We start from the raw sequence: 23,831 nt of genomic DNA, 5'->3' as shown, positions 1-23,831 counted from the left end.
TCGTGTTGCCCTACCTCCCATTGCCGTGTTTCCCCCCAATATAACTAGAGGGCATTTAGACAAGATTTATTGTGGCTTGACAATGGCAGATACCTGACCTCTAAAGCAAGTCTGCTGAGCAGTGAACCTTGCATTTGTAAGCAGATGGGTTGCAAAACGGAATTATATGGGGGTAGTTGTCCGAAAACTGCTTCAGAAAAGCATTAGTGGCTCAATTGAATGTTTTCAGTTAAAGTATGTTGTCTGTGGAAAGGCAATTGTCACAGTGGAATTTGTTTATTAAATGTACCTTTCCACTGATTTGTAAAAAAGAAGCTTTCAAAGGAAAGTATTGTGAGAAAAGGTCTCCTTTTGACATGGTTAGCCCCCACTTTTTGCCTGGTGTATGATGTAGCCTAGAAGTTGATGGTGCCCATGGCTCCTGCTATCCAGGTTGCCTGGGCTAGAGTTCTTTTCCTAAACTCTTGTGATGCATTGGCACAATTGGAGACAACCTTGGCAGCCACTATAAGCCCCTAGTAAATGGTACTTAGGTGTCCAGGGCAGGAGGTACTAAAGGTAGGCTCCTGAGGGCAGCAGCACTGTGCCACCCTCTAGGGCCCTGCATCCAGGTGCATCCAGCATTGCCATTGCAGGCTGAGTGCCCCGTGCAAACCTAATGTGAAAATTCGACATGGCACACTACCTGTATGCACTACCCACACCACACTGCCTACCAAATAGGTAAGTCACCCCTCTGCCAGGCCTTAAGCCCCAAGGCAGGGTGCACTATATTGTATGTGAGGGCATAGTTGCATGAGCAATATGCCCCCACCTTGTCCTAGCCAAACCTGGGACATAGTGAGTGAACAGAGCAGCCATCTTTATACATGTGCTGGACACTAGTCAGTACGAGTTTCACAGCTACATGATGGACACTCTGAACCCAGGGCTGTTTGGTATCAAACAACTCAGAATGATGAATTCACACTGGTGCCAGTGTTGTATTTATTATAAAAGGTACCCAGGCGTCACCTTAGAGGTGCCCCCTGCAAAAGCTAACTACCTTGGCTTGCCACCTCCAGACAGCCAATCTACAAACCTTGGGGCAGAGATCCATCCCTCCGGTTTGTAGAACAAAGCCCTTCCTTGGTGGAGGTGCCAATACCCCCTCCCTTAGGAATGTGCACTGCCCTGGCAGCAAGCTTCAAAGGGCTAACCACCTTTGAAACTCAACCCTCAGGCCTGCTGTTAGCAGCAGATGGTAACCACTGTGCAACCCCCCACTTCTGGCGGGAACAGCAGTAGGAAACACCAACAAAGGGTAGGGGGAGTGGCCCCACCTGGCATGCACCACCCCTAAGGTATTGCCTGCACTCCATTTCATTTTCCTCCATCTTGGATGGAAGGAAAATAGCCAATCAGGAATAGGGAAGTGACTCTTCCCACAGGAAGTGGTCACTTTAGTGGGTGTGGCCACCCAAAGGTAGATGATCCATTGGTCACTACCAGGATCCCCCTAAAATGCCCACAAAATACAGTATTTAGTGGGCACTCCCAGACCAGGAAATCTGGTTCAATGTAAAAAAGAAGACCAGCACCAAAAAGATCCTAAGCACGAGAAGTGTGGACCTGCTGCACCCAAGAAAAGGTGCCAAAAGGTGCTGCACCCAGGACCCGACAATCACTGCTGAGGAGCTGCTGGATAACTGGACAACTCTCCAAGAACCCCAGAGGACCTCCAGGCTTCAGAAATCACCCTAGAACTCCCTTCAGAGTGGTGATACCACTCTACAGCACAAAGAAAACAGCAAGCCAGTAGGGGTCACTTCACTGACCAGCCACTTACTCCCGAACCGAATGTCGCAGCTGGCCCAAACTTCATCCCGACGAGCGCGATGACAAACCCTGCCAGTGTGCCAAGTGTGGTGGCACTGCAACCCCTAGAGGCCAAACCGACGATGGGTATCAGTCAGCTAATGTTGGATATCGAGCAAAACCTGAGCCTGCAACTGGACCAGGAGGAAGCTTGAGTTGAGGGACTTCAGGAATACTCCACACCTCCCGCCAGAGTGCCCCCATTGTCCTGCACACAACCCCTGAATCAACTTACGTCCTGCTCTAGAGGGCATCCTTGCGCACAGCTCCTGGCTTACCAATTTGCTCTGCACTTGGCTGCCCTGCGCCCTGCACCTAAGAACCTGCAGTGCCCTTAGGGTCCCCCACCCTTCGCAACCTTGAGACTCTAAGGTGACTCTAAAGAGCAAACTTTAAACTTACCGGTGCTGTGCTTTTCCCAGTGGTACCCCGCCGGAACCGGGAGCCGCCCAAACTTCTCCAGCTGACACAGTGTGCCCACCGACAACCACAACCAACCTGCAAAAGAAGAACGGGGTAAACCAACTGTATGATTTTATGTGTATTTTTAAAGATGATCCACCATTGATTCCTATGGTGCGTAATTACGCACAAAAATACTATTTTCATTAAAGTTCAAAAATTCATATCTCAAAAAGTACTTAAGGAATTTTGATAATCTTTTTCTTAAAAATTATATTAAAATCTGAAGTATTTGTATAAATTGGTCTCAAGTCATTCCTTTGAGTGTTTGAATTGTTAGATTGATGCTGTGAAAACAACAAATGCTTTGCACTTCCCCAAGATTGGCCTAACTGCTCGACCAAGCTACCTTACAAATTAGATCATTAGGTGATCTAGTTTTTACCCCTGTTAACTAACGTGTAGTTGTCTGTTCCCGCGCACAGTGTGCCTAGCTTTTCTTCCTGCCCGTCCCTATTTCTTCTACCACTGCCACCTCATCCCTGTGTTTCCTCCCCCTCTCCTTACTGCCCCTGTCCGTGTCTCTTCTCCCCATCACACCCCTGCCCCTTATAAGACCCCAACACACAGAGGGAAAAAAAGCAAAGACGCTGGTTAGATGGATCACCAATGTCCTAACTCAACTGGTCCATCCAGACAAGTGTGGCTTTAACTCCAATCGAGGTACAATCCCATTATCTCCGATGGAGATTGCAATACGGTGGGCAGGATATCCGTCACATTTGTGATGGAGTATTCCCTTCTGCCAAGACCTAAATCAGGCCATAAGTCTCTTCTGGCCCCTCTGTGAGGAAACAAAGGAGACACAATCTGGCAGCAGACCTTCCTATCAAATGCCTGAGATTCAGAAATCTGGTGACCTACCTGACTTAGTAGAATGACTTGGAGCCTTAACCAAAGACCCTTAGCCCATGCAGTTCAGGAGGACTTAGATAGCTGGGAAGTATGGCCTTATATAAAATGATGATCCTTCAACATTTCTTATATTCTCTCCAAAACGTTCCCTTTTCCATCACAAAGCACTGGTTTGACACTATCACGTCCATGGCACACAAATATATATAGGCCAGTAATACCCCCAGAATCACCTTTGATAACTGAGTTAAGTCCACATTCCAATGAGTGGGTTAAGGGGGATGGGAGGACCGTGCCTTTAGAATGGAGGTCTTGCTAATCGGTCTTGATATCCCAACCGTTCTGTTATATGGGAGGCCAATACCTTGAGACGTTCCCGAAACAACCAGGGTATTTCCGAGCTTGGAGGGTGATGCTGCGATGGACAGAACGGGAGAGGGGTGAGAATGTAAGGGTGACTGGTAGATGGCTGCACTGGGTGTCGGATCTAGAGGGTTTCAAGTGATTGGATAGAGTTTCGAGGCATTGATGTACGAGGTGCAACCATTTGAGATCCTTTATTACCCTTCAAACTGAATTCTCTGTTACTTTGAGCTCCGGTAAGCCCTAGCAAGTCACCGGGAGGTGCTTGATGCACCACCGGATTGCAACACATTGGAGGCACGGATACTATTGGGCTCGCTGGATAAAGGGGTCACAGATATAGATGGATTTGGTGAATCACTCACCCTGTGCCCTGTCGGAGCTGCGAACACGGTGGCTCGACAGTAAGATTGCAACTGAGATACAAGTAGAGGGTGCGGCTGCAGAAGGTGGAGAGAAGTAACAGAAGGACTCTCTGTTACTCAAACTAATAGGCTGATTAAATTCTTACTTATTGTTGTGTTTTATCTGCGTATTGGGGATGGCAGCCGTGCTTCTTGAAGAGCAGAACCCTGAATAGAAGTGAGGAGGATTGACCCTTTCCAGTGAGCCTTGTGGCACTCTCCCTCTAAATCTGATTCATAATGTATGGAACTTTTGAGTTTCATTAGCAAGCCACAAACGTAATTTTCGAAAAGTAATCAAAACCTGGCTTTTTAAACTTTAGTTCCCTGCTCTGGCTCCTGTTGCTGTCCTTTAGCGCTGCGAGGCCTCCTGGTAGTCAGGCGCTCTACAAGTTCAAATAGAATAACATAATAGGTCACAAAAAGACCTACATCATAAATATTAATGAGGTAGGCCACAATTTGTGACCCACTACCATTACTGCTATCACAGGGATGGTAGCCTGGTGTGGTCAGCAGGCAATATGTCTGTGATTGCTTTTAAATAAAGGAATCGTTTTTTGTTTGATGCAGCCCATTTTGCTTAAAGGAAAACTGGATATATTCACAAAAAAAGTAATTTTTGAAGTTTTTTTTGTAAAGAGTATGCAGTATGCCTGCTCTTATAAAATATTGTTCAGTGTAGGAAAGTACCCTCTTTTTGGCATGTTACCCCCAATTTCTGCTTGCTGTAAGTGTGTTTTGACTGGGTGACTGTGATCCTGCTAGCCAGGACCCCAGTGCTTATGGTTTGTGGCCTGCTTGTCAGCATGTTTCACTGTTTTTGAAAGTATGCTTGACTGTGTCACTGGAGTCCTGCTAACCAGGACCCCAATGCTTACGCTCTCTCTCCTCTAAAATTGATCACTACATACTGGTAACCCCTGTATTTCATCCCAAATTGGTCACCCCTATAAGTCCCTAGTATATGGTACTTAGGTACCCAGGGCATTAGGGTTCCAGGGGATGCCTATGGGCTTCAGCATTACTTTTGCCACCCAAAGGGAGCTCATGCAAAGGCTTCTGCAGGACTGCCATTGCAGCCTGCATTAAATGGTGCATGCACCATTTCACAGCCATTTACACTGCACCAGGTCACTTATAAGTCACCTATATGTCAGGCCTTCCAACCCTGAAGGCTAGGTACAAAGTATCTGTGTGTGAGGGCACCACTACTCTAGCAGGGATGCCCCCACGTCATCCAGGACAATTTTCCCAGACCTTGTGAGTGCGGGGACGCCATTTTACCCGTGCACTGGACATAGGTCAATACCTATGTCCAGCTGCACAATGGTAACTCTGAATATGGCCATGTGAGGTATTTAACATCTCGGAATTGTACTCCAATACTGATTCTAGTATTGGTTGCACAATTACATGCACTCTGGGGACTCCACAGTGGATCCCCAGTACTGCCAAACCAGCCTTCTGAGGTTTTCCAGGCGGCCCCAGCTGATGCCACCTCACAGACAGGTTTCTGCCCTCCTGTTGCTTGAGCAGCTCACGCCCAGGAAGGCATATTAAAGGATTTCCTTTGGGAGAGGGGTGTTACACCCTCTCCCTTTGGAAATAGGTGTTACAGGCATGGGAGGGGTAGCCTCCCAGAGCCTCGGGAAATGCCCAGGGTTTTGCCATCTTGGATTCCAAGGTGGTGGGGCACTCTGGAAGCATCTGAGTGGTCAGTGCCAGCAGGTGATGTCAGAGCTCTCCCCTGATAGGTGCTTACCTGGTTAGGTGACCAATCCCCCCTTTCAGGGCTATTTAGGGTCTCTCCTCTGGGCTCTGGGTGTTTCTTCAGATTTGGCATACAAGACTCCAGCAGGAATCCTCTACATCCTTTACTTCATTTTCTACCGGTGAAACCGCAGCTGAACCCTCCAGGAACTCTACAAATTGCAACAAAGAAGTGAGGGCGGCTTCTGCAACATTGTATCCTCAGCTCCTGCCAGCAACTGCAACAGTTTCCAGGTTGTGCATCCTCCGCGGACTGCCTGTCTTCAGCCAGCACAAGAAAAACTGAAAGAATCTCTTGTGGAGTGACTTCCCTGCTTCAGCAGACACCTCTCTGCAGTGACAACCGGTGGCGTGGATTTCCTCTCCAGACGATGAGTGTGGATCCAGCAACACAGGTGGTAGACTAAAGTGACCCAGACAGACCCAAAGTCTAGCTGTCCAACTTTGGTGGAGGGAAGAGCTTACCTCCCCATGCAAGACAATACCCCCTTGCACTGCGTGAGTTGCAGTTGCCAAGGCTTGTGTGCGACCTTCCAAGACGTTTTTTTGTGCACAGCACAGCTTAGGCCCCGAGCACTCCATCTTGCGACTCACAGCTTCCTGAGTGGTTCTACGGCGGCGTGGGATCTCTTTGTGTCATGCTGTGTGGGTCTCTATTTGCACCTTCTTTGTTCCCATGCTGTGTGGACTCCTGTGCATGCTGCCTGGTTGTCTGTGGGCTCTCTGAGTTGCTGAGAGCCCCCTCTGTCTCCCCCACCTGGGTAGAGGCCACCAGGTCCCTTCTGGTCCCGGGCAGTGCCATTTTCCGCTAACCGCAAGCTTTGCATGTGACAAGGCTTGTTGGCGTAATCCAGCGACGCAAGCCAGACTGCAATCATCCATCCGGCATGGAACATCATCTGCACCAACCAGGAACCCGAATCTGTCTTCCTGGGTGCATAACTGACTTTGTCTTCCCACCGGTGGTTCTTCTGTTGCACCTTCATCTGGGTTAGCAGAGGCTTCTGTTCTCCCTGGACTCTTCAGTGCTTCTTGAATTGGTCCCCTTCTTCCACAGGTCTTCACGTCCAAAAATCCATTGTTGGTGTCTTGCAGTCACTTCTGGTTCTTGCATAATCTTCTATCACAACTTCTTGTGTGATTCAGGAAACTTACTGTGATTTACTCCTGTTTTTTCTGGCCTCTGTGGTGGGGTCTATTACTTACCTTTCATGTTTTCTTACACTCCCAGCACCCCTCTACACACTGCACTTGCCTAGGTGGGAAACCGACTTTTGCATTCCAATATTTTAGTATATGGTTTTTGTTCCCCCTAATCCCATTGCAACCTATTGTGATTTTCACTATTTGCACAGTTTTCTAAATGTTTACTTACTTGTTTTTGAAAACTAGAGTATATATTATGTATATTACTTACCTCCTACGGGAGTATAGTGTCTAAGGTATTTTTGGCATTTGTGTCACCAAAATAAAATACCTTTATTTTTTGTAACACTGAGTATTTTCTTTCATGTACTGTGTGACTAAAGTGGTATTGCAAGAGCTTTGCATGGTTCCTAGTTCAGCCTTAGCTGCTCAGCTACAGCTACCCCTAGACAGCTTGGCTGCTAGACACTGACTACAGGTCACTAATAAGGGATAACTGGACATGGTATAAGGTGTAAGTAGCTTTGGTGCCCAGTAAAAAAAAACAGGCCATCCTCCTGCATTCAACCATTCTGAAAGGGGAAGGGGGTCCGCTGGAGAAAAGAAAACAAATAACAATTTGACAACACGTTTTCTAATGCAAAAATGCTGTGCACATCTAGTCCTTAGTTCAATCTAAAGATGTAGATTCACGTTGCTTATTTCACAATCATGCTTAAAACCCTAACTATATTTTTATACTATCAGAAATGTTATTGCGGCTGTTCATGTCTGCCCGCCAAAGCAATATATCCCTTTCTCATCTCTGTAACAGATAATAGGATTACTGTCTTACTCACACTAACCTTCTTCTCTTTCTTTCCAACCCCGGTATGCAGGTCTGGGGGATTTACACATCCAGCACATACTGACTTCAAATCTGTCCATGGACAGTGAATCAGAATCAGGTAAGTTGTGCTGTGACCCCCGGATTCTGGGCAAAAGAGACAGGAGCTCCTGGAATAGGATGACAGAGAGTGCAAAGTCCTTCTCATATATATGTTTGAGGGTTTTCTATAGTGGGGCCCTATCCAAAAAAGGAGCAGAGCTCTGTATGTGGTCGAAGTCCAGCATAAAGTGCAACAAGTGATAGGAGAGGTAGCTGGTTTGTGGACTGTTAACGCATTGTAATGCTGTGTTCCTTAACAAGGTGTGTCTCCAACTCGTTCCTAAACTGGCGCTAATGGACATGAGTGTGTTGTTCCAGATCCTGGATGCACAGATTGAAAAGGCCTGCTGCCTTAATTTTACTTTTTCACACTGGTTAGACTGCAGTCTGGTGGAGTCCTGGCTGCAGGAATGCTGAGCACCATCAGAGATAGTGAGCTTGTCTTCAAGATAGATAGGGATGCTGGTCAAGATGGCATTGCAAATGTTGCATCTGGCAAAGGGAGCCAATGGAGTTCCACGAAGTTAGGGGGGAGGGATCATATTTCTACAAACCAAGATGAGATGTGCTGCGGCATCTAGGTTTAAGGGGTACTAAGGTGGGGAGCTAAATCAGGTCATCTTTGTGCTTTTTTGCAGTTAAAGCTCATGTCATTCAACCTCCTTTGTACTGTTTCTTGTTTTTTGTTCTTGGTAAATAGCAGGAATTCTGCCTTGGTTGGGTTGAGCTTCAGGTAGGGGCTAAACATCCAAGTATGAATAATGTGAAGGCTTTGTGTGCAACACTGGATGTCTGAAGAAGAGAAGACTTTCAGATACAGTTCTATATCAATCGCTTCTTAGTGAATCGTGATGCTGTTGTCTGTGAGAAGAGCATCAAGCAGCTTCATGTAGGGGTTAAAGGCGATAGGGGAAAGTACGAAACTCTTGGGGTCTCTGCATTTCATAGGGATCTTTTGGGACTTGAAAGTGCCCATTTGGTGATGCTGGTGTTGATTGGAAACTTAAGAGGAGAACCAGTGAAGGGCATCTCCAGTGCATCCCTTTCGAGACTCCAGGATGCATTTGAGGGTAGAATGGTCAAGGTGTGAAAGCTAGCTACGATGTCCAGCAATATCCGGAGGCAGGGTTCATCCTGGTGTGTGGTGCCGAGGGCATCGTCTGCGATGTGTGAGGTAGCTGTTTCCATTTTGCAGCCTGATCTAAAGCCAGGCTGGCAGCCATGCAGAAGATTGTTAGCACTGGTGTGATCTTGGAGTTAAGCACTTATTGCTTTTTCTGTGAGCTTGCACTTTAATGGAAGGTAAGTGATGTGCTGGGGGTTGGCAAGGTATCCAGGGACTACTGTAAGTTTCTTCAGGTGTGGAATGATATGCCCCATTTGAAGATGCCTGGAGTAATGGGGGCATTGTCAATGGTGAGTAGGTGTTAGAGAGTATTCCCAGAGATAGCTCTCATAAATGACAAACAAAGACATTAGAAGAGGCTTTGACAGACTTGACTATGTTGGTGCAAATTGGGAAAGAAAGGTTTTTGACGGATGGCATAAGAGATGAAGCAGGACTGGTGCTGTTGATGTGCTGTTGAATCTTCTGCATTCTCTGAAGAAGAGGTTTATTCCATTGCATTTTTCTGTGGATTGAGCAATATGTGTCCTGGCAGGTGGTTGATGCAGTGCTTGATTGTCTTGAAAAGCGTTCTGATTCTATTAGTGGGATCACTGAGGGTGATGACATAGTACTTTACTTTAGCTGATGTGGTGAGCTGTCCACATGCAGCATGGAGACATTTCAGTATCCTAAGGTCACTACGACATTTGTTTTTCTTCTATTGTTTTTTCTGTCTGCATATGGCTCATTTAATGTCAACAAGGTCTTTAGAGTACTAGGGTGCTGAAGGATTTGGCTTTCACTTGCGTATTGTAATTGGAGTGTAGACTGTCACATAGCTTTCCAAACATTGTTGAAGTTGTTTAGAAGGATGTTGGTGTTGGATCTGGAGTTGATAGGTCGAGAGATCAGTTCACAATTTAGAAGGTCTATGGAAAAGTGTTTGAAGAAGGTGAAGGTGAAGGTTTGGTCTTGTCTTTTGAGGCAAAATAGTTAGTCAGGTCCAGGGGCATGGAAGGTTTACATTGGATTGTTGGTGATGTTGAGAAGACAAGTGTTTTGGTTGTGTGACAAGCTGTAGTGTGGCAGGGAGGTTGAGGATGTTGTCTCTTATTTTGTTTAAGCTTAGGTTGTCTTTTAGGTTAAAGGCACCTTAGAGGGTGGTTTGGGATTGTCAGATAGATGAGGTGGCTAGGTGGCTAAGATATCTGAAAATTCATCAATGAAGACCTTGTTCTGCTCTGGAAGCCTGTAGATGAGATGGAAGGTGGTGGTCTGAGTTGTAGAAAGTGGGAAATGGCATGTCAGCAGCTCCATGGAGTTTAGTGTCATTTGCTTCTCTTGGGTGCAGGAACAAGAAGACGTAGGATTGTTGGTGATATCTCCTTCTTTCTTATGTGTGCGGACCACACAAAGGCTACTGTAGCCTGTATGAAGACGTATGACTAGGCTCCATGGATGTGGGATGCACCATGCTACCATGATGAAGGGGGCATCAAGCCTGTGATAGATGATAAAGTCTGTAATATCTGTTGTGTGGAGTACTGCAGCAATAGCGTCAATCAGCATGAGTTTGAAGGTGGATCTGGTTTAAGGGTAATTTATATCTGTGTGTGATTCTGATTGACAGTGTGAGATGCTGGTGAGGGACAAGGTTATATCTTACCTTGTAAGTTTCAGGGAAGCAAGAGTTGTAGTCCAAGACCCTTCCTGATCCTACCAGGTCCAAACCATCAGTACTCTTGCCTGTGACTTACATTTGCTGGGGATGCCCTGGTGATGGAACCCTGATTTGTTAATTGAAGATGGGAGAAGGCAAGAAGTAATATCACTTGCTGTAATCTGGATGATGGGAAATGGAGTATTGCCACTTCCTGCGGAGATGAATGATGGGACATGAGGTCCTCTTGCGTGGATGCTTCTTTTAAAGATGTTTTTTGTTGGAAACCAGTGATGGCACTTCCCGTGGAGATGGTGAAATTCTCCTGCTAGAAGGCATTTTTCCATCTTAGTGTGGGGCATACATAGTCTTGAATATTTTATGTAGTGTTTTTCACATTTATCTTAATCTACATTTTTTTGTTGGCAGCTCAACTTCACTCCATGTTTGTGTGGGAATGTGCACCGCTGTCCATTTCTTTTGTCGAGGTAGCAGCTGCCTAATTAAAGCCTTGAGCATCCTGATTGGTTTGTCACACTGATTCATGATGTGTATTAAAGCCTGGGCCAAGTACTTTTAGGAAATAGGGGCCTTAGTTTTGAAACTAGAAAGTCAGTCTGGCTCATGGACTTTGTGGGTGATCGACTCCCATAGGCCCAGCAGAGCAGAGAGCAGGGTGAGTTGGACATCTGCATTTTTTGTCAGATGCCGTGTCACTGATGTCCTCCAAGTTAGTCTTCATCCTTAAATGCAAAAGAAAAAATAATGAAAAAACTTTAATAATAAGGCCTTAAGATCAAAGCTATTTTGGAATCACAAAGGCTCCGAATCACAAAATTAGAGCCTTTTATGGGTGCAAAACAGTTTTAGGTATGTTCAAAACCCAAACTGCAATTCAGTAACTTGTTACTCAATTGCAAAATAGGTTTGCAATTACATACATAAAAATGCTGTGTTTAGGGCATCCCTTCCAATTTGTTGTTCTTTTTATGTTATGTACCAATGGGTTGAGAGTGGTCACCCACTCACTTTGTCTGAACTGTGTAAAACATTTTTATGATTGGGCAGTAGTGTCTGGGACCACTGCTCCCTCCTCAAAAACGTTTTTGAAACTTTTCTTGTTTTTTTAAATACATCTGTATTCCTCTAAGGAAAGCAGGCTGCGTTTGTAAGAAAAGTTTGCTTCATTTTAAAGGAACCACGTTCATGATGATGGCAGCGATTTGTTGTGGGTCACAATTAACAACCTGCCTCATGCATATTAATGAGGTAGGTCAAATTGCGAACCCCTTCAAAACGGAATTTTGTTAACAAACATGTTTGAACAAATGTTGGTTCACAAATAACAAACGCATTCGGTAAAAGTCAGTGCACAAATGACAATCACTTTAGCGAAATGCATTGTACCAATATAAGGCTCAAAATTCCTAGCATCTTTTAGGACTGAAATGCAGCCTGTATCGATTTTATAGCTCTTAAAAACAAAGGCTTCATAACTATCAAACAATAAAGTTATTGTCCAGTGATTGCAAAGACTTTTGAAGCCTTTATAGCAGTGGTTCCCAACCTTTTGATTTCTGTGGACCCCCACTTTAACATTACTGGAACCCAGGGACCCCCACTAAATTATAATTGGAATCCGGGGACCCTCTACTGAGTCATTACTGAAAGCTGGGGACCTACTCTGTTAACATTTTTTTATTTTCTAAGCAGTCACGGAAACCCCCTGAGGAGGCTTTGTGGAACCCCAGGGGTCCCCGGACCACAGGTTGGGAACCGCTGCTTTATAGTATCTCCAAATGTGTAAAACTCAGTATCAAAGGAATAACTTAGTCAACAAATCACAGGCAAGATCAGATTCTATAACCAGGTATCTCCATCTGTCTGACCTTTCCGCTAATTGCTACGGTTGGAAGAAGACGCAAGCTAAAACTCAGCACATTTTTCCCTGCTACCATCAAACCTGGAAACAAGGCCCTGTATGAAGTATGAGGCGTCGGGTGGGGGACAAGTGGTTGGCGTTGGGTAAATCAGCGGCAGTTTCATGGTGGCACAAACATGCAGATGTCATTGAAGAGATGGCCATTGGTGATGGCTGATAAAGTGGCTCCAAATGTTGTCACACAGGTGTCTTCATAACGTCATGGGCCTGTGTATAGGCCACATGCCCTGCATTTTCAGCGGTGCACATGGATCACCATTAGCAGCAAAGAGACCCTGCTGTAGACCAGTGTGACCTTCCCACATATTGGTAGTGATGCCTGGGGTCTTCAGTGTGGGGAAAGGAAATACAGGCAACCCCAAAAGTGATGCACAGCACTTTGATATCCAGGAACATAGGTGTGATACAGGAGGAATCAAGTGTTAGTCTGCCCACAGTCTCCACACACTCACTGCCTCATCGCCCCGCCACCACGGAAGGTAAGGCAGCATGCGGGGACTGTCAGATTCACATCGTAGGAGGCAAGCTGACCTCCCAGACAATGTGAGATTGAGGTGTGTAGATGTTGGTTCTGTTCAGCTGAGCTGCCGGTCTTGTTAGTCCTTGTGGCTGCTGGGCTGGCTCTCTTCCTTGTGTTCATGAATCTCCACCACTCTCTGGGCCAGCCGCAATCCTCTCTTCTTGGCTGGAAAAAACAGCTTTGGGGATTCAATTCAATCAGTTCCATTGTTTGGATCTATGCAAGATTCTAGTATTTTATTGCTTTACATCCAGAATCTGCGGCCCAGCTCCTTCCAGATGGTGCTTGTTAGACTTGGCATCCTTGTCGTGGTCTCCCCTAACTTTTTGCCTCTGTTTCCCTTTGTTGTTGATGTGTGCTGGACTCTGGTTTTGCTGTTTTTGTTACTCTGGGCACTTTACCACTGCTGACCAGTGCCAAAGTGCAAGTGCTTCTATATAAAATGTGTATGTTATTTGTTTTCCATGATTGGCATATTGGATTTCACTAGTAAGTCCCTAGTGCAGTGCACTATAGGTGCACAGGGCCTGTAAATTAAATGCTGCTAGTGGGCCTACATCACTGTTTGTGCCACCCACATAAGTAGCTCTGTAATCTTGTCTCAGACCTGCCACTGCAGTGTCTGTGTCTGCAGCTTTGAACTGTAAATTCGACTTGTCAAGTGTACCCACTTGCCAGCCCTAAACCTTCCCTTTTATTACATGTCAGACAGCCCTAAGGTAGGCCCTAGGTAGCCCCATGGACAGGGTGCAGTGTATGGTTAAGGTAGGACATACAGTAATGTGTTTTATATGCCCTGACAGTGAAATACTGCTAAATTCGTTTTTTACTGTTGCAAGGCCTGTCTCTCTCATAGGTTAACATGGGGGCTACCTTTAAATATGAATAAAGTATAACTTCCCTTTGGGAGTAGATGGACATGTGGAGTTTGGTGTCTATGAGCTCACAATTTAAAAATACATCTTTTAGTAAGGTTGATTTTAAGATTGTGAATTTGAAAATGCCACTTATAGAAAGTGAGCATTTTCTTGCTTAAACCATTCTGTGGCCCTGCCCTGTTTGTGGTCAGTTTGACAGTTGGGCTGTTTGCACCTCTCTCTAGACAGTGACACAAAGGGAGCTGGGATGTAGCCTGCATATCCTGATGAGCCATCTGTGCTAGGAGGGAGGGGAGGAGTGGTCACTTACATCTGAAAGGGCTGTGCCTGTCCTCACACAATGCAGTCTCCAACCCCCTGGTGTGTGTCTCGGGCCTGGCCTGGGCAAGGCAGGATTTCACAAACAAGAGAGACTTTTCTTTTAAGTAAGCCTACTTCAAAGGGCAAAATGGGTATAAGAAGGGCACCCAAAACCACAGACTTTAGAAGACTTCTGGAAACCAAGAGGAACCTCTGCCTGGAAGGGAGCTGAAGAGCTGAGCTGCCCTGCCTGTGACTGCGCTTTGTGGAGCTATCCTGCAGTTGCTGCTTCTGCCTGTGCTAGGAGACAAAGATTGGACTTTGTGGTATATTCCTGCTTGAAGAAGACATCTCCAAGGGCTTTATTTAGAGCTTGCCTCCTGTTGTTTGAAGTCTCAGGAACAGCAAAGACTTCTCTCGGCCAACAACTGGAGCCTCTGCTGAGACTCCTACCCTGCAAAGTGGTGCCCATCCAGCTCCTGGGACCCTGAAAGGAGAAGCTGGCAGAACAAGAAAAAGAAATCCACGGACAAACGCCATGCGGGGAAAATTTCAATGCACTTCCGATCCGCTGCTGAAACATTGATGCACCGCCGGCTTCGTGGCTGAAAATCGGCACACACCTGCAGCGTGACTGAAAGATCGACACACGCGGCTGGAGAAACGATGCACAGCATTGCAGACAGAGGCTGGTGCGATCGCAACCCACGTAGCGGGGTTTTCGGACACCGTGCAGCCAGATTTCGACATAACATCGCTGGGAGCAGAAAAACGTCGCACACCGACCCAACCGGAGGAGGAGAAAGGACGCACAGTCTTGCTTGCGAGTGAGAAATCAATGCATCACTAACCTTTTTCGACGCACACTCGCCCGTGCGTGTAATTTTGACGCTACCCAGGTACTTTTCACGCTAACAGCGTTAGCGTTGTGTTTAAAAGGACATGAAGATTCTTTTTACGTTTTAATTGATAACTTGACTTGTGTATGTTGGATTTTTGTCGTTTTGTTTTTGTTTTATTTAGATAAATATTTCCTTTGTTTCTAACCCTGTGTTGGGTCATTTTGTAGTGTTTTTACTGAATAACTGTGTGTGTTGGTACAAATACTTTACACCTAGCATTCTGAAGTTTAGTCTGGCTGCTCGTGCCAAGCTACCAAGGGGGTGAGCGGGGGCTAGCAGAGGGTGATTCTCTTTTACCCTGACTAGAGTGAGGGTCCTTGCTTGGACAGGGGGTAGCCTGACTGCCAACCAAAGACCCCATTTCTAACAGAGCTCCAACACAGTTTTCCAAATGTGGACAGAAAAATAGTTTGTCTAAAAGTTTTTCTTTGTGATTATGCAAGTTTTACAGACCCATTCGTTTTAGGAATATTGCTGCACACCCCTGATACATTTGTATTTTTATACGCTCTGATCCTGGAACATAACATCCTAACCCCATCAAAATCTTATGATCCGATCACAGTTTACTTGCTACTGGGGTAGGAACTAAAGTCAATAAGCGCTATATAAATGCAATTTCAAAACAATTCACAGTAGGGTTATTGAATTTTCAAGTGCAAAAAACCATGATGGGTCATTAACGTCTACGTATGACATATCTTTTACAGTTGTATATTCTCACACTGCATGTTATCTGAAGGAGGCTCCTTCCACTGTATTCCTAAAACCCTGCATGAGAAATTGACCTTGAACCACAACTTTTTTTATGGTTCCCCTCCATCCTTTCCTCCTAATATTTTCTGCAGGTTACTCACACCCCACCAAGGACCACACCATTTCCTTCTTTGAAACCACATCTCTGTAACCCAATAACATTTCGTGATCTCCTCCACCCAATTAATTCACTCCACTAACTCTTTGTACAAACCCAAATAGCCCATTCTAACGAACACATTGAACTCATATTCATCTACCAACAAGAAACTGGAATAAATACATGGAATGGCTTCACTGGTAGTCACCAGCAACCAACAATAATCAATAACCCCTGTGTTAATCCCAGCAACCAACAATAACCAAAAACCTCTGTGTCTATCCCAGCAACCAACAACAACCAATAACCCTGTGTTAATCCCATCAGCCAATAATAAACAATACCCATGAGTTAATCCCAGCAGCCAGCAATAAAAAATAACACCTGTGTTCATTCCAGCAACCAAAAATAAACAATAACACCAGTGTTAATCCCAGCAACCAACAATTAGCAAAACTCTATGTGTCAGTCCCAGCAACCAACAACAAAACAATACCACCTGTGTTAATCTCAGTAAGAAACAATAATCAATAACCCCTGTGCCAATCCTAACAACCAAGAATAAGCAATAACACATGGGTTAATCCCAACAACCAACAATAGCCAATAACCCCTGTGTCAATTTTAGCAAGCAACAATAAACAATAACCCCTGTGTTAATCCCAGCAATGAACAATAAGCAATAACACATGCTAACCCTAGCGACCAACAATAATCAATAACCCCTGTGTTAATACCAGCAACCAACAATAAGCAATAACGCCTGTGTTAATCCCAGCAACCAACAATAAACAATGACCCGTGTCAATCTCATCAACCAACAATAATCAATAACCCCTGTGTTAATCCCAGCAACCAACAATAATCAATAACCCCTGTGTAAATCTCAGCAACCAACAATAATCAATAACCCCTGTGTCAATATTAGCAACCGACAATAAACATTAACACCTGTGTTAATCCTGGCAACCAACAATAAACAATAACCCCTGTGTCAATCTCAGCAACCAACAATAAGCAATAACCCCTGTGTCAATTCCAGCAACCAAAAATAATCAATAACCCCTGCGTCAATACTAGCAACCGACAATAAACAATAACCCCTGTGTTAATCCCTACAACCAGCAATACACAATAACACCTCTGTTAATCCCAGCAACAAACAATAAACAATACCCCCTGTGTCAATCTAAGCAACCGGCAATAAACAATAACCCCTGTGTCAATCCCAGCAAGCAACAATAAACAATAACACCTGTGTTAATCCCAGCAACCAACAATAAGCAATAACCCCTGTGTCAATCTAAGCAACCAACAATAATCAATACCCCTGTGTTAATCCCAGCAACCAACAATAAGCAATAACCCCTGTGTCAAACTCAGCAACCAACAATATTCAATACCCCTGTGTCAATACTAGCAGCCAACAATAAATAACAACCCCGGGGCTAACCCAGCAACCAACAGTAAACCATAATCCCTGTGATAATTCCAGCAACCGACTATAATCAATAACCCCTGGGTTAACCACTAATTTTGCATTCCAGAGTAGCGTACTAACCATTGTAGAGCTCTTCAACACCTCATCTGTGGTAGTATGCACTATATAAATGCAATAACTATACAATACATTTAATAAAACTTTTTTTTTTTAAGTAACCTTGGAAACAAGCCCTCCTCTGGCACCCCCACTGCATCTCTGTGTCCCCCTGCTGCAAATACTGGAATAGCATGCAGTACTGTGTGCATCCGACTTGGTGTTTACCACCCCTCTTTTCCCTTTGTGCCTTTTCTGCTGATGTGATTTTTGAGACCCAGTGGCCATGTGAGCAAGAACCTCTTTTGACATGGTTAGCCCCCCACTTTCTGCCTGGAACATGATGGACTTCAAACTGTAAGTTTCCTGGACCCCTGCTAAACATATTTCCAGGGCCAGACCCCTTTCCCCTAAAATTATACTGTGATTGGCACTTCAGCCACCCTTGTAAGTCCCTATTAAATGGTACCACTAGTGTCTAGGGCTTGGCCACTGAAGAGTGTGCCACAGAGCTGCAGCACCAATTGTGCCTCTCTGAGAGGCCCCACACCAGCCTCATGCAAACTGCCATTGCAAGTGCATGACAAGGTGTACCCAAAGTTGCAAACTCTACATGGCACCCACCATAGGTACAATGTCCACTAACACTGCATGCAATATAGGTAAGTGTTAGAAATGGGGTTTTTGGTTGGCAGTCAGGTTACCCCCTGTCCAAGCCAGAACCCTCACTCTAGTCAGGGTAAGTCACACACAAACCAAATTATCCTGTGCCCACCCTCTGGTAGCTTGGCACTGAGCAGTCAGGCTTAACTTAGAAGGCAATGTGTAAAGCATTTGTGCAATAAATCATACAGAAACACACCACACAGTGTTTAGAAAAATATATAATATTTATCTGGGTATTTGCAGGTCAAAACGATCAAAGATGCAATATCAATTTGTAAAGATATCACTGAAAAGTGATATAAAGTGTCTTAAGTCTTTAAAAAGTAAACAAAGTCTCTTTCAAGCACAAAGTACCTGGTTTGGAGTGGAAAATCTCCGCAAAGGGCCACAGAAGAGGAGATGTGTGGAAAAATGGTGTGTGCGTCGGTTACGCCCCTTCACACACGGACTTGCGTCGTTATTTTTCACGCAGGGAGACGTGCGTCGTTCTACAGGAAGAAAAATGGTGTGTGCATCGGTTTTGCCCCTTCACACACGGACTTGCGTTGTTATTTTTCACTCGGGGAAGACGTGCATTGTTTTCCGGCATGCAGACCGTCTCCTTCTATGGGTCGCGGGGTTACCAGATGTCCCAGGGTCTGTGCGTGGATTCCTCGGCTTGTTATCCGGCTGCACGTCGTTCCGGGGGGCTGTGCGTGGAATTTTCTTTCTCACGGCAGGCGTTGCGTCGATTTCCTCTATGGAAGACGGGCGGCGTTGTCCATGCGAGGCCGTGCATCGAAGTTCCGGTCGCCCCGCAGGCGTCGCGTCGAGCAGCGTCTTTCCGGATCGGCGTGCAGTGAATTTTTCACTGCGGAGCAAGCTGTGCGTCGAATTATTCGCTGCACATGGCGTCCAGTTGAAAAAGAGAAGTCTTTTTGGTCCTGAGACTTCAGGGAACAGGAGGCAAGCTCTATCCAAGCCCTTGGAGAGCACTTTTACAGCCAGACAAGAGTTCAGCAAGGCAGCAGGTCAACAGCAAGGCAGCAGTCCTTTGTAGAAAGTAGTCAGGTGAGTCCTTTGAGCAGCCAGGCAGTTCTTCTTGGCAGGATGCAGGTTCTGGTTCAGGTTTCTTCTCCAGCAAGTGTCTGAGGTGGTAGGGCAGAGGCTCTGTTTTATACTTAAATGTGCCTTTGAAGTGAGGGTGACTTCAAAGAGTGGCTAAGAAGTGCACCAGATCCCCTTTCAGTTCAATCCTGTCTGCCAGGGTCCCAGTAGGGGGTGTGGCAGTCCTTTGTGTGAGGGCATGCCCTCCACCCTCCCAGCCCAGGAAGACCCATTCAAAATGCAGATGTATGCAAGTGAGGCTGAGTACCCTGTGTTTGGGGTGTGTCTGAGTGAATGCACAAGGAGCTGTCAACTCAGCCAGACGTGGATTGAAAGGCACAGAAAGATTTAAGTGCAGAGAAATGCTCACTTTCTAAAAGGGGCATTTCTAAAATAGTAATATTAAATCCAACTTCATCAGTCAGCAGGATTTTTTATTACTATTCCGGCCATACTAAATATGACCTTCCTACTCCTTTCAGATCAGCAGCTACCACTTCAACATTCTATGAGGGCAGCCCCAATGTTAGCCTATGAAGGGAGCAGGCCTCACAGTAGTGTAAAAACGAATTTAGGAGTTTTAAACTACCCGGACATATAAACTACACAGGTACATGTCCTGCCTTTTACCCACACAGCATCCTGCTTTAGGGGTTACCCAGGCCACACATTAGGGGTGACTTATATGTAGAAAAAGGGGCGTTTTAGGCTTGGCAAGTACTTTTAAAGTCGAAGTGGCAGTGAAACTGCACACGCAGGCCTTGCAATGACAGGCCTGAGACAAGGTTAATGGGGTACTTAAGTGGGTGGCACAACCAGTGCTGCAGGCCCACTAGTAGCATTTAATCTACAGGCCCTAGGCATATATAGTGCACTCTACTAGCGTCTTACAAGTAAATCAAATAGCCAATCCTGGATAAACTAATCACCAGTACAATTTACACAGAGAGCATATGCACTTTAGCACTGGTTAGCAGTGGTAAAGTGCCCAGAGTTCAAAAGTCATAAACAGCAGGTCAGAAAAAATAGGAGGAAGGAGGCAAAAAGTTTGGGGATGACCCTGTCAAAAAGGCCAGGTCCAACAGTAAGTCACCCCTCTGGCAGGATGCACTATAATGCATGTGTGGGCACATTTGCATGAGCAGATATGCCCTTACTGTGTGTTTGTTAATTCTTAGGCATAGTGTACAGGGAAGCCATAGCAAATGCATGTGCCGGACACTGGTCACTACAAGTTCTCCAGCTACATGAACCCTGGATTTTTTCAAACAACTCAGAATAATAAATCCCCACTTGGGATTTATTATAAAATGTACCCAGAGGTGCCCCCTGCCCAACCAGCCTGATAACCACCAGACATGATTCTGGACTCCTGGGGTGACAGCCTTTGCTCTCAGGAGCTGGAAGACAAAACCTTTCCTGGGCAGAGGTGTAACACCTCTTTCTGCAGGCAGGCACCGTGCTCCAGCAGTCAGCTTCAAAGGCCTTGCCGCTTTTGAAATGTTACAGCCACCTCTGCTGCTATCAGGAGAAGGCAACCCAATGGATTTACCCCCACCATAGGTGGGAAAACTGCCGGGAAACTTAGCAAGAATAGGGGGAGTGGCCACACTCAGCCTGCATCACCCCTCAGGTGTGGCAGATGTGGTGACTAGTCCATTTAATTTCCTCCATCTTGGATGGTGGGAAAAATCAGATTCAGGGATGTGTCCCCTTCCCACAAGAAGCCACCCTAAGGTAAGGTGCCTTTTGGCCCCTACAAGGTACCGCCCTAATTCCTTCTAAATACAGTATTTAGAGGGCATCCCCTGACCAAGACTTTAGATTCGATGAACACCAGAAGACCAGGAACAAAGAAGACCCATGGCACAAGAACTCAAGCCCTGCCGCACAAAGAAAAAGGCGCCAAACCCTGCCTGCTGCTCCAAGAACTCAATAAGCATTGCTGTAGTGTCACCCAGAAACCTGAAGGACTCTACAAAACCCCAGAGCACCTCTAGCCTTCTAAAAATTGACAAGGACCTCCCTCAGAGTGAAGGTATCACTCTCCTGCACCCTGCTGGCAAGGAACCTGTGAAGTCCGGTTTACTGACATGCTAGTGACCAACAAATCAAACCCAGCAGCCCAGCCAAAAACCATACAGCAGTTTCAGAGTGCCAGACCTGCCACTGAGCCAAGTTTGGTGGCATTAGGACTTTCTAGGGCTGTGGCGTACCAGTGCCTGGGGTACTGGACACCGACCATTGGACACCCAGAAGCAGAATCCTTTCCCGCCCCCCAAACGTACAGGAGCAAGCACCCATCAAGGGACTTCAGGACACTTTAGATCCACCCCTTGAGTGGCCCTGCTGACCTGCAAGCCACCCTCAAAGCTGCCTGCCACTGACCACGAGGACTCCAAGATGCATGAAGTCTGGCTGACCTATCTGTGCTGCATTAGGCCTTTCTGGCCCCTGCTCCAACCAACCAGCTATGCCCTTGTGGTCCTCAAGCCCCTGCAACCTTCTCCCTCCAAGGGGACCCGGCAGACTTACCTTTAAGTCCCTCTGTGCAGTGTGTTTCCAAGTGGTCCCCTTCTCTGTGTGCCAGTTCCAAGACCTTCACCAAACGTCTCCAGCTGGACCATAAGACCTCTCCACGACCTTAGTGGAAGGGAATACTCCATTGCTAATGTGATGGATATCCCACCCGCCGTATTATGATCCCATACCATCCTATGGAGATCGTATTCCATCCAATGAGATATAAATCAGGCCCCTAGTCTTGTTACAGATTAACCACAGAACCTTATCAGTGAGTGATAAAAATACAGTTGAATAAGGTCTCATCTTCTTGAAATACACATCACTGCCTGGACATTAAGACCCTCATTATGATCTCAGTGGGGTACGCTGCACTGACATTCGACAGAAGACCGCCAGCTCGAAGAAACCCCGCCAGCCACATAATGAACTTCCCGCTGGTCCGGCGGGTGGAAACAGTTTTTCTGCCCAGCTGGAAACAGGGCCATAATTCGGGCAGTGAAATGCGCGATTAAGCTGTGCATGGAGACCCCTGCACTTCCCATGCCAAGTGCATGGGCAGTTCAGGGGCCCCCTGGGGGGGGGAGTCACTCATTCTGCCAGCCTTTGCCTTGCAGTGTAAACTGCCAAGGAAAGGATAGTGGAATGTGACTCACTATCCAGAGGGCAGCACTGCTTGCAGCTCTGCCCTGGCAGAGCTGAAACGCTGCCACCTCCAGGCTGCCTGGTGGTGGGAGCCTGGCGGTGGCGGCGTTTCCACCGTGGCGGTTCAGCCACGTTCAGAATATGGCAGTCTGGACCTCCATGCTGTTGGCAGCAATGACCGCCACCGCTGGCGTGGCAGTCCAGACCGCCATGTTCTTTATGAGGGCCTATGTATTGCAAGTGATGCATTTTGTGTAGTAGCCACTCTGCACCATGCCACCATCCAAGGGTAAGCCTTAACTGTTCGACTGAAGTACATTGGATGAAGAAAAGGTGCTTGACTATTCAGCAAGCTTGCAGTAGTTGCAGACATCTGCGGTCCCATGTCCCATGTACAAGGATGCATTGATTGCCTAATTGTCCAAGTTTCTCAGGCCAGGAGAATTTGCCTGAAGTACTTTTCCACACAAGCTCTGCTGCCATGTTAACCTCTCAATGATTCCTGATATTAGTATTTTGAGAACAAATTAAGCTTGTGTAATTCAAGGTATACATATTCTGAAGAATACTAATATTTTCAGATTCCTCAATATGTGAATCCCCAGCAGTCCCAAACAGAATCCAGAAGAGCTCCACAGGTTTGACAGGGTGCACACCATACCATGCAAGCCACGGCTTTACCCCTTTCCCTGGATCTCATCTCATGGAGCTGTATAAGGCACCACCTGATGCTCTGGGGTCAGTTCCATCTTTTTCCATACTCTCTTAGATGCAGATCCAGAGCTCCTCTCTATCGTTTTTGCTGACTTCTTTTAGATTCTACACTTTTGGGAATGTACAGTTAGGGCAATGCTGCTTTCAAAGATCGCAAGCTTCAAGAAGTGCCGCCATGTTGTCTCCCTCGACTCAGGATCTTGCACAAATTGTGCCATTAACCACTCTATTCATTGAAACCATTTATTCTCCAGATCTCCTTCGACAGTAAGTCATCCAAGCAAGAGCATTCCCAGGAAGATTCTTCTTTCAGCAAGCACAAAAGACATCACAACCAAGAGTACTTCTGCCCTTGGCCTTGTTGTTCCAGGGAAAGGTCTGAGCAATTGAGGGGGAAACAGCATAGTTTTTTGATTCTGGCATCATCTAAACCAATTTTCATGCTGGGGAAGCTGTGTGTCAAATTTTCTGGGACATCTGCTAATCCTTTGCAGAAAACAACCTTCACTCAGGCCATGTGCCTTCTATTCCCTTCTTTCAGACACCCTCCAGCATACTTTGTGGCTACATGGATCCATCTGGTTCTTTGGCCAAGTTTCCATCAGCGGCTCCTACCTCAGGATGTTATCGGTGCTCTAGCGCTGGTGTCAGCAGTGGGCTCAATGCTAATGGTACTGCTTTTAGGTACTTCAACTGATCATCTGTC

At 46.1% G+C, this 23,831-nt stretch overlaps 1 protein-coding gene across 1 annotated transcript in view; it reads left to right on the top strand.

Moving 5' to 3' along the window:
- LOC138282975 (GTPase IMAP family member 4-like) overlaps positions 1–23,831 on the top strand; it is a 114,373-nt gene that overhangs the window by 50,856 nt on the left and 39,686 nt on the right. Inside the window, exon 3 of the mRNA XM_069221063.1 lies at positions 7,739–7,807. Coding sequence (XP_069077164.1) covers positions 7,739–7,807 — 69 coding nt within the window. The remainder of the gene's footprint in view (positions 1–7,738; positions 7,808–23,831) is intronic.

Source organism: Pleurodeles waltl, chromosome 2_2 (genome assembly GCF_031143425.1).
Source record: "Pleurodeles waltl isolate 20211129_DDA chromosome 2_2, aPleWal1.hap1.20221129, whole genome shotgun sequence".
Classification (NCBI taxonomy): domain Eukaryota; kingdom Metazoa; phylum Chordata; class Amphibia; order Caudata; family Salamandridae; genus Pleurodeles; species Pleurodeles waltl.
The sequence above is the reverse complement of the archived record's forward strand: the minus strand, read 5'-3'. Positions and strand labels throughout refer to the sequence as shown.